This window comes from Zootermopsis nevadensis, unplaced genomic scaffold, assembly GCF_977971745.1.
Source record: "Zootermopsis nevadensis isolate Lab colony 2312 unplaced genomic scaffold, Znev_1.0 Znev_ptg000057l, whole genome shotgun sequence".
Lineage (NCBI taxonomy): Eukaryota > Metazoa > Arthropoda > Insecta > Blattodea > Termopsidae > Zootermopsis > Zootermopsis nevadensis.
In genome coordinates, this window is record NW_028259188.1 from 1,960,334 (window position 1) to 1,971,669 (window position 11,336).

General features: G+C 38.0%; 1 protein-coding gene across 11 annotated transcripts in view; it reads right to left on the reverse strand.

The window, feature by feature from the left end:
• The window catches only part of LOC147871414 (uncharacterized), a 31,628-nt gene extending 20,297 nt beyond the window's left edge, over nucleotides 1-11,331 (reverse strand). The window contains exons 1-5 of one of the 11 annotated variants that reach the window (XM_087361303.1): nucleotides 11,282-11,331; nucleotides 9,986-10,140; nucleotides 8,129-8,742; nucleotides 7,492-7,704; nucleotides 5,134-5,378 (exon numbers count right to left, since the gene is read on the reverse strand). In XM_087361303.1, coding sequence (XP_087217429.1) covers nucleotides 5,134-5,193 — 60 coding nt within the window. In that variant the 5' untranslated portion in view covers nucleotides 5,194-5,378; nucleotides 7,492-7,704; nucleotides 8,129-8,742; nucleotides 9,986-10,140; nucleotides 11,282-11,331. Of the gene's footprint in view, nucleotides 1-5,133; nucleotides 5,379-7,491; nucleotides 7,705-8,128; nucleotides 8,743-9,954; nucleotides 10,141-10,962; nucleotides 11,019-11,055 lie in introns of those variants that run through there. The other 10 variants (XM_087361300.1, XM_087361297.1, XM_087361305.1 and 7 more) reach the window with 10 other exon arrangements.
• Between the last annotated feature and the right edge of the window lie 5 nt (nucleotides 11,332-11,336).

Sequence of the window (11,336 nt, forward strand, 5' to 3'; positions counted from 1 at the left end):
CACTAATAAATATTTCACTTACACATACAGTATCATCATGGTACTACAGACTAATTATTCCATGCTGACATCAAAGACACAAGTTATTTGAATACGCAAAATCAAATTAACTCGCACTGTCACTGCATAATAGTCACCTCATTTAAAAGGCTCGTCCAATGTTAGATAGAGATCTCTTTAACGTGTTTTATTCACGGCACTCCCAGTATCGAAGAACATATACTCATAGCTGAGTAGGTAACACACACAAAGCACGTTAACTTTGTTAATTGAAGTATCATTACGCAACTCTCTAACACATAAACGGAACAGACCTAGTGACACCTACAAACACAATCTGCTTTAAAAATAAAGAATTCAGAGTTCTACAGTGTAAACAGCGATTATTTACTTCAAAAACATTAACCCTTGTAATGGCTGAGTTGTCTTCTTTGATTTACCACTGAATGTTCAAATATTATTTAGGCGACTTTAAGCTATAAAAATTGAGTATCTTATTGATGCTGATGTGGCTACAAAACAATCGCACGAGAAAAATGCAAATGAAAATATTAAAAAATTGTGAATATAAGAAACGTATAAGAAAAAGAAAGGTCTTTACCATTCTTTTAAATAAAAAAATGGTTGACCTCAACATGAACTGAAGAAGAAGTGAATTGTACCAAAATCACCCACAAACTGCAATTTTCATAAACACAACTGCAGTGACGGTGGAAGACCATTTGAAGTTTGTGGAAACTAGATAAAAATGTTATTCAATGTTTTTTAGAAAAACTATTGTCAAGAAGAAAATTCATGGAGAAACTAAAAACATTAAAACATGGGAGACATTACCAACCTATATAAAACCCTAAGAGCGAATGAATATAAGGAACAAAATATGTACACTGGGAACTTTTGTTTTGCAATATCATTTTTACCCATGGTTAACAGCTTGCAACAATCTGAGAGAAACTGATTTGCTGGCCATAATTGATCTTCCAAGAATGTTGAAATGTTTTGGATTTCGGGGGCCTTTAACAAACTTATGACTTACATGCTTCACGAAAAGAAAAGAAAAACACGAATCTTACGCAAAACATGTACAGTACACGCAGGTCATTCTTTATTTATGTCTCCAAAGAAATTATGAGCTTCTGGAGATCCAACTTACATTTAGTAGTTCAGAATATAATAAAGGAGTTTATACAAATTATAAATATTGAAATGGGTGACATGACTTGTCTGCTGCCAGATCAAGAACTACCATTTAGAGGTCATGAATTATCTGAGTTGCCCCTTGACAGAAGTAATTGTAAAGAATATTTCGAAACTGCTAGAAAAGTATGAACCTCTGCTGAATGACCTTTTGCTAAGGCACATCTCTGGCCATTGAAAATAATTTGTTAAAAGCCCTCCATGAAGTGTTGCTAGTTGACATTTGAAGACAAATTCAAGAACCACCTAATATTGGATGAAACTTCTGATTTTCATTTTGTCATGAGGTACATTCGTGATAGTAACAGGTCTTTCTGCTCAAACCCTTTCTTTCTGTGTTCGCAAATTCTTACATTTTGGTTCATACATTACAGACAGGTCTGGGTATAGATTTTATTCACAAAATAAGAGAAATTCAAAGTCACGTGCAAAATGAACATGACACACTTCTCAATTTTCTAACCAAAACCAGGGAAATGAAGAAGGCAAATCCTGACACAGAAAATTCTGCAGAAGAGAAGTACAGAAAACTTTTCTACAAAATTACTGCTACTACATAAGTGAGAAAGTTTACATACATAACTTTAAGGCTGCCTTTCCTGAACAGCATACACAAAAACTGCCCGTGTATTTTTTACATTCTATTCTTCATGAAAACCTTGACACTAACAGTAGTCCGAGCTACTGATATTATTGAAAATAAGCCATAGCACTGAATGGGGCAAACCAAAAAATTAAGCAGACATCACACAAAATATCATTGCTGGGTAAAAACTCAGAGCACTGAGAAATAAACAGTCCATTCTTCTCTGTCATTCCAGCGAATGGTGCATGACGGCACAATCCTTGTGTTTTGAGTCACTAAATTCAGTAACCGATACTCAGACGAGAACAAAAATATGATCTGAGACTGTTGAAACCGTAAGTATTGCAACTGTGCTTGTCGGCATAACTGTAAGTGGTTACACAGGCGGTTGAAATTAACGGATAATGATTAATTGATTGATTACATAAATCTATATTTACCTTATTATAAACTGAACACATGATATATAGGCCACGAAGGCATACTATGAGCCTGAAGTTCTCTTTGTAATTTTTATATTCTTGCATTTGACCTATTTCCAGCCCTCCCTCCGACTTGTAAATTCCGTGCAGATGAAAATCACACGACATAAAAGTTACAACACCAGGTCAGGTTATGACAGGTAGATGAAACAGAGGGTAAAACAGAAGTCACCCCAAAAAATGCTGAATCAGGTTGAAGCCTGTAATTTACATAGAAGTCCACGTAACTAGAATAAGTTCAGTGTCTTTCACCATGAGCTTCGTTACAAATTCCTTCAAAACCTGCATCCTTAGAGATCGCCTACCACGAGATATTCGCTGTACGTGTTTCCATACTTGTTACCCATAATTCCAGTTCCTATTCTGATCCAAATGTTTATTTCCTTTGCAGAATCCAGAAATGGCCGACATTGAATTTGCGTCCTTCATTGAAGAAATAATGAATCTGCCCCTTTAGTTACGTAGTTTGTAATTAAAAGGTTAAATAGGTTTACTTAAATAGATACATTCCTTTAGTTAAGTAGTTACTTTGTTTTATTTAAACAGTTAAAGTTCATATATTGTATATTTAAGAATAAAAATAACAAATCGTTCATAATCTTTCGCTGCATGTGTTTCTATACTTGTTACAGTAATTGCATTTCCTGTTCTGATACAAATGGTTCCTTTGCAGAATCCAGGATTGGACGACGTGGTGTTTGCATCGTTAATACAGTACATCATGAATCTGCCCAATTTAGTATAGTTTGAGCATTTTTAGACGAAAAGTTAAATAGTTGAATTGTTTAATGAAAACGTTAAATTGTTTTAGTTAAATATTGTATTTCAATTAAATTGTTTATAGTTCAATTGTTTATATTTTAGTTAGGCTAATGTAGATGGATCAGAATTGCTGGACACTTTGCATGCATTGAATGATACAAGTGATACATTCAGAGTTTTGACTGGGGATCATCAGTTTCAGAGAGGATAGTTTGAGGTAGGCAACTTAACAAACACAGGTTCTGGGGAGAGATGAGATTTTTGTTTACCACAAAGAAAAGACGACAATCCCGACCACCATAACAAATCGTGACTGTTTCTATGATGTCACCAGAGATGTCAGTGCGAGCAGAGCGCGCTCATTTCAAATCGTTTGAAAGATAATTCGGGTCACGTGATTCCTCTCCCCCTCCTCAAATCCCCTGTTGTTAGACACTGAGATTCTGATCGTTTACAACGGATACTAGAAGTAATGTTAAGCATTTGTTTCACCGCTTCACTTTGGCTGAATGTAATAATACACACAATATTCATATTACTTGAAAAAGAGTAAAACAATGCGACGTGGCGTAACATATACTTGAAGTGACTTAATATCGATTTTAGACAATCGGAACCCCAGTGTTTAGCATCACTGTAGTAATACGAAGAAGGTGGTGATGCCCTGAAAATGGAGCTATAACCCAAAACATGCCATCACAAGTGAAATGAAATCAAACCATGAATTGTATGAATGGATAGTAAAAATATTTTAGACAATTTTCAGTACATGGTGCTTTTGTATAATATTAGGTTTAAGTTTATTTTGATAGCAAAATAACACCACAGAAGAGGCGAGTACCACACAATTTGTTGTAATACTAAATCTGCTGGAAGGGAGAGTACTGTTCAGTCCGAGAGATTCGCCTCTACTACACATAACAAAACAAACCAGAGAAAGCGTTGGATTGACTAGGGTGCGCCGTATAGTTCACGGGAAACTTTAAAAATAAAGAAACGTAAAATTCCCAAGGACATCTACTCTTCATCATAATTGCCTTGCCAATTCCCTGCCTGTGGACTGTGCTGAATGCTTACCTCGGATTAGTGTCAGCTGAGAAATTTTGGGTGTTTTTATTCAACAAGACCAGGGATTATTTAATCATTAGTACGCACGGAACGACAAGAACTCGCACATGAAAACAGTGAAACTAATCAGAAGTCCGAACGAGAGAAACACAAACACTGATTGTAGATGAGAAAATGTCAGCGTTGAGGACTCTTGTTCGGTGCACAGAACCCGTCGAAGTCTCAGGGTGGTCATCATCTCCTCCCACCACTGCCCCAGCAACCAGCTTCCACCGTGCGCTGGACAACACTGTCAAGTCTCTCCAGTAGGTGACTCCCTTTCGTCAGATACATCACGAAGTCATAAGTCAGAATTGCATCATGAAAAGGATTGAAAGAATTTCTTCCACTTCGATCATTGTACTCAAAGCTGTTCTTGTACTGCGCAAGCGTACTCGACACTAACATTGCGAAGTCCCCTCTTTCTGCCATCTGTCTAAAAGTCATCCCCAACGCCAGCGCAGTGACTGCGGCGAGATAGTATCTTATCCGTAGAGTCGAAGTATCTGTCAAATCCCGAGTGGTACCCGAAATCCAATTTGGATCGCACTAGCTCATCAACGGTACGAACCTGTTTTTCGAACTCTGGATTTATGAGGAAGCTGGTTAAGAACGAGAGGTACACTGCGTTGATGTGCAGGCAATATATGACCCAGATCAGATATAAAAGTCGTGTCTGAGAAGCACGCGGCTGTTCTGGTAGTGAGACCCCGAGCACGACGGCCCACACGTGAGTCAAACTTTTGAACAGAGTTTCGTAAGACGTCTCCTCGGAAAGACAACTCATGCGCCATAACAGCAGGGCCACTGCGATACTGAGGACGATGATGACCACCCACGTTTCCTTCTCAAAAATCCTGTACAAGCCTTTCCAGTGCGGCACCTGATTGGGACGTCTCACGTGCCACACCAATGCGTCTTTAAAATGAGGGTCCGTGCTTTCGAACACCTCGCATAATTCCATGTCCAGAAGTAAAGCTGCAAACCTAGCTCACTTACGTCATTGAAGAGATCCCCCTTCATGCCAGTCCACGTGTTATTGGGAGTTTGTCTCCCCATTTCTCATTTCCGGTCAACTTCAGCTGAAACCGCAAATTCATCTTCATTATCGATTGGAATAAACGTCCCTCGAGACGGTCTATCGATGTCACGCCAGGGTTGTTGCTGTAAGGTAGAATAACAAAGGGATCGATTTCTGTTGTGGAAAACTTGATGCTGCATCCTTTCAAGTCATGGGGAATCTTCTGTGGGAACAAAGAAGAACCAAGAATAAATCGTCCACTGTCTTCAAAGACCCAATAGTTCAACGTGGTTACCCGTAATTGTGTGCACGTTCTCGGTGACCCATAAGGAAACCAAGTGTACGAGGTGCGATAGGAAAGTTTCAAGACTGTGTCAATAGAGGGCGAACCGGATGTAGTACGAGCTTCTGCCGCTTGGGGGTGCGGCCTACATTCATAGTGAATCAGTGTGCCAGCCGGCATCATCGAATTAGCATTTGTTTCTTAGTTACGGGCGTTTTGGTAGTGCATTATACCGACCCTCCTGCGATTTCGGAATGGCGTGTGCATCAAATTTTGCCAAAGACTCGCCAAAACGGCTACGGAAACATATGAAATGCTAAAGCAAGCATTTGGGGAGTCCGCAAACTTTTGTGTGGCATTCACGTTTTAAAAATGGCAGAACCTCTGTCAATGATGACGAGCGTTCTGGACGACCATCTTCGAGCACAACGCCCGAAAATGTTACGAAGATTCGGCAGGCCATTCACGAAGATCGACGTCGTACCATCAACGACTTGTGCGACATTGTTGGGATAGGCTATGGGACCTGTCAGCTGATTCTAAAGGAAGAACTCCACATGCGACGCATCATGACAACGCGCCAGCGCACACCGCCCTCAAAGTGCGGCAGTTTTTGGCCTCAAACACCATGGCCGTCATCCCGCACCCTCCTTAGCTCCGTGTGACTTCTTCCTCTTTCCAAAGATGAAAATTCAGCTAAAGGGAATGAGATTTGAGACGATAGATTCAGGCAGAATCGCAGATGGTGCTTGACAGGCTGACAAAGAAAGATTTCCAGGGATGCTTCCAGGCTTGGCAGGGGCGCTGGGATCGTTGTGTTCACTCCCAGGGGAACTACTTCGAGGGTGATGGATGAATTTAATACCTGAGATAAGTGTACGGTTTTTATATATATATATATATATATATATATATATATATATATATATATATATATATATATATATATATAGGCGCAGTCTGGATACTTTCCGATCGCACCTCGTATGTAAGAAGAGCATCAGTATCAAACAAAACTTCACCAAAGTAATTTTTATCAAATGAACAAGAGACTGCAGTACGAATTCAAAGTAACTGATAACCTATAATAATCTTATATAAAGCAACTAATTTATTTCAAATCTGAACCCAAACAAGGAACATTAAAAGAAACAAGCCATGACACACCAACAGCCCATGTAGGAGAACATTTAAAACCAAATTACTTATCTTATTTAAACCTTTTCATTCCACACACAAATAGCATCCCCTCAAGTCCAAAGTATTCTCAGCACAGAGTAAGAAAGTGTCAATAAATTATGCTAATTACAAAAACACAGATGGCGATGTGCTTCTCCTGCCATCTAGACACTACATCGGAATAACACAAAGTTGTAAAGGTGCCGGTAGATGGACATGCTATATGACACACAACAAAGAATACCACGGGTATTAGATTCATATCATGTGCACAGGACATATTTCTTAAGTTCCTTTTCATCACTAGATTGTTTTATTCACCACATGTTTAAATGTGGGGGGGGGGGGGGGGATTTTCTCCCTGCTTTGGGTTTTGATTTTTGCATATAACATTTCACTTTAAGATATGAGCTGCCAAGCAAGAAATATTATCAGAATATTTGGTTTCAGGCAAAGAAGCCAGAAACTCTGAGAACAACAAACAGGAAGACATGGAAAAATTTAAGTAATTCAAATTAGAACCAGAAAAGGACCACAGTTCTGATGATGATTCTACTATATGTTCGCAGTCTTATTGCGGCATGAGTTATTGAAGCTTACGGATGTTTCACCATGTATCTGGTATTAATTGATTAAAATATCAAAGGTGCTTACCGCCTCTGAAACTTCAGTGAATTTCTACCAGACTACACGATGCAACACTCCAGAAGATAGGAAACTTCTTTATTTATCTCCATGAGAGCCTGATATCTAATTTCACTTGTTATGGTTCAAAGTAGGCTACAACAGCTTACAGACTCAAATGACAGAGCCAATACACAAAAGCTTCCTGTATTATGACACACTGTGTGTAAACCCATTACTATACACTCACTTGGCACGAGAGAAAGGACAGCCTCAAAATGTGGCAGGTTACACAATGCGACAGTCCGGAAGGGCCAGCATCTCACGTAGCTCTTTAACTCTGAATGCCAGCTGCAATGCACCTTGCCCGTCAATCAGCATCACAAGACAAACTCTGCTATAGGTTATGGGTTGATAGGCACATCAGCTACTCTGGCTATTAGCGCTCTCTGATGTTAGTACTCTGGAAAAATCATAAAATGTTATACACAAAGCAAATGCTTCAATTTTCATGCGTTGCAAACTGTTCCTTTTCGGTTTGAAATTCAATGGTTAAGCAGCTGCTAATTTCATTAGGAGTCCGTAAAAATTATTTTGCCCACAGGCTCGTTACAAACTAAGCTCCTACTTTAAACCATCTTCCTCAGTTCATAAGAAGAATAGGTCTTGTAGTATTATATCCATGTGTATGTAGTTATTTAATGATTATAGAAATGACTGACTGAATTTCATGAAATTCAATATGAACTACAAGAGGACAATAAAAGCACTCCAGAAACAGTAAACAAGATGACTGTGGTCATGGGGTGGGCATTTATTGTAATATTATCATGGAATTGTTTATATAAAACTAATTTCTATTGTAATAAATCTTTGGTTCTACTCACACCTCCACAGACACTGAAATACTTTAAAGAAAGTAGAGTTCATAAATTGTTCCCACATATTGCTCATTAGTGTCAGCACATTAAACAAATGAAATTAAAACTAAAACTGAACTTTTATCTTAACCCTGACTTTAAAAGAGGCAACTCCTTCATAACAGATATAACAGTCATAGTTCCATAATTTCACCTTCTAGAATTAAGGTAATGGCATTTTTTATTACGAAGCAGACACAATCACACCATTCCTGTTATCAACTACATTTAAAAAAAAGATGTAACACGTGAAGGTGAGTTTGCCATTATTCACACCCTGGCACTTGCAACCCAGTGTAAGGAAACTGTGGAGTGCTATTCCAACAAGATGGGGCTTAGAACAGATGATTCTTGAAGCTCAACCATAAGTCAGCCAATGGATGTAAACACAATGCTGGCAACATCCAAATCAACTTTTCCCTGGCCCAGTACTGCACCCAGCTCCACATTCAAGTTAACAGAAATGTCTGCGTCCCTCGGCAATACGTTGCACCAGCCCACAAACCTCCTGGACAAGATCACGTTCCTAAGCTTCTCACCTTTAACCCCCACAGTCCTTGATCCTCATGTGCACCACATGCCTGCCAACAATGCGACCATCAATCATGTACACCTTCATATTAGAAATGTTTTTAAAAATGGTTTATAGATTCAAAGGAAGAAAATATTACAGTTAAGCCTAAAATTTATAGACTGACTAGCTTCAAAACATTGTGAAAGTTTCTCCTCTAACAACGAAGGTTTTCAGTAATGGAAAAATATAATATAATAATAATCAGAATACATCTGTGAAAGAGAAGTCAATTCTTGCATTTGGGTCATTCTATATTAAGTCAACAAATGGAGTGACAACAATGGCAGAATTAATTATGATGCTTCTTCTTCTTCTTCTATGGCTCTCCGGTCCATACTCTGTCCATGGGCTCCTGTTCCATTCAGTCCTATCCTCTGCTCGGATGTTAGGTCCATCTGTCAGAGGCTTTGATTGAGGTTTCGAAACATCTTCCTTTTTACGGTGCAAGGTTGTTAGCCTTGCGACTAACCCCCAACCTGGAGGACCACGGTACCTGACTTAGTCTGACCTCTCTCCCTCGATCAATCTGGATAGGAAGGCCCTACCAGTAGCTATGCTACCGCCAGCTAGTCAGTTTTAATATGTGAATCCTAATGAAGTAGCGTACATCTACTGAGTTACTTATCTGGTATCAACATTTTACAGATATTACCAATTTTCAGAGAGTATACACAAAAGAAAATGGCACACATGTCATATTAACAAACATAACATGGCAATAATTTTGGAATCTTTGATAAGATTCACATTATTTTACCCTCAAACTTTAGACCTATAAGATCAATTCTGGAGAAAATCTGCCTTACTGCTCTTGGAATCAAATTTCATGGTACATTTTGGATCAAAACTCACCACAAAATTTAGTGCTTTCTGTACGCTAGAAACAAATTGATATTTATGTTATCACATATCTCAGAAATGTTAACAAATGCAAGTTTTAAACTTCTACAATTTACCACCCGAAGGCAGGCACTGGTGTGTATTAATATTAAAGTTGTAGCTTAGGGCACTACTCAGAGAATTGGGGTAAAGTAAGATGCAATCTCATTATGTTGCAAAAATTTCAACTTTCATACCCATTTGCTCATAGACATGTCATTTATACCAAAGATATGTTGACATATGGCAAAAATATACTCAAAATTCAGCACTACATTCATTCTCTACTCTGAAATAACCCTGTCTCTAAATATATCTATAAGAACGTGTGCATCCTAACCTGAAGCACACGTAGGTTCCTGTCCAAGTACCTTTGCATTTGTGGTTAGTACATGATCAATAACAACACTACTCCTATGTTCCTTCCCAATTCAGGATAATAATTCTGGTAGCATTTTATATGTTTGACCTATCTTGATGCTTGGAGCTGAACACCATTATCTTCAATCAAGAAGGAATCTTCTCTCTGAGGGGGAAAAAACAACAACAAACAAACAGAAAGTGGTCAATAAGGCTGCATAAATTTTTCACAGAACACTCTTGTTTTTCTTGAACAACCAACCATCAAAAACCATCATAATCATAGGCAATATATGTCTGTGTTGTTTAACTTCTCACACCTGTTATTTGGTGTTATAAACGATGTGGACAGAACAGAAACAGCTGTAGTGACCTCTCTGGAGTTTAATGAGTTAAAACATGGTATGTTTGAGCTCCCGGTATTGCAAGTGCATAACTATGTACAGTTATTAATACATTACAAATAATTCCTTAAAGTTTTCTGGTCAAAATATATTATAATGGGTAGTATAATGTATCAATAGAATATAATGGGTGGATTTATTTGTATTTTATGTAAACCCTTATACTATGTGATATCTTTATAACTGTACAAATTGCAATTGTATTATTCATACTTATAACACATCCTACTACCATCCAACTACCTTAGAGATCCATGCAATTAAATAAAAATGTACGCATGTATTCTAATGATGTGTATGTTGCTGATAGAGTAATTTAACAGTTTATGAGGTATTTGAAGTTGACTTGTAGATCTGCATTTGCAGCCAGCATTTACAATTCTCATGACTTGATGCAGAAAAGTATAACAACTTAAAAAAAGGAACATTTTCAATGAGCCTCGGAACCATTGTCATCGAGTTAGTCTGTCATTATGTACTGTTTGTACTCTATTGTCATATCACCAACAAGTTCAATTAGAAGTAATACTTTCAGTGTCTATGCACCATACATACAATTCTCATTCTAAGTGTTGTACACATACTTATCGTTTCATGAACTCATGCCCTGATGAACAATACACACACACACACACACACACACACACACACACACAAGAATATACTGCAAAGCTTACTGAAATACTTGGGTGTCTTTCTTTGAATTATACAGACTTTTTTGAGGTTATGCAACACATTTTTCTTTTTTTGACTGTCTCTACTCAGTTCTGCAGATGGTGTCAATTATTGTTATTAATTGTGTACATCATACATAAAATGTTTAATTATATCCAAGGCAAACACACAGTTCAAAGTCCAAAAACAATGTTTTATACTAATCAATACCCTGAAAGGAGTTCTTACACGCTGGCGACATCTGTCGGATATAGCGAATACTTCGTTACTAAAACTCGACTCA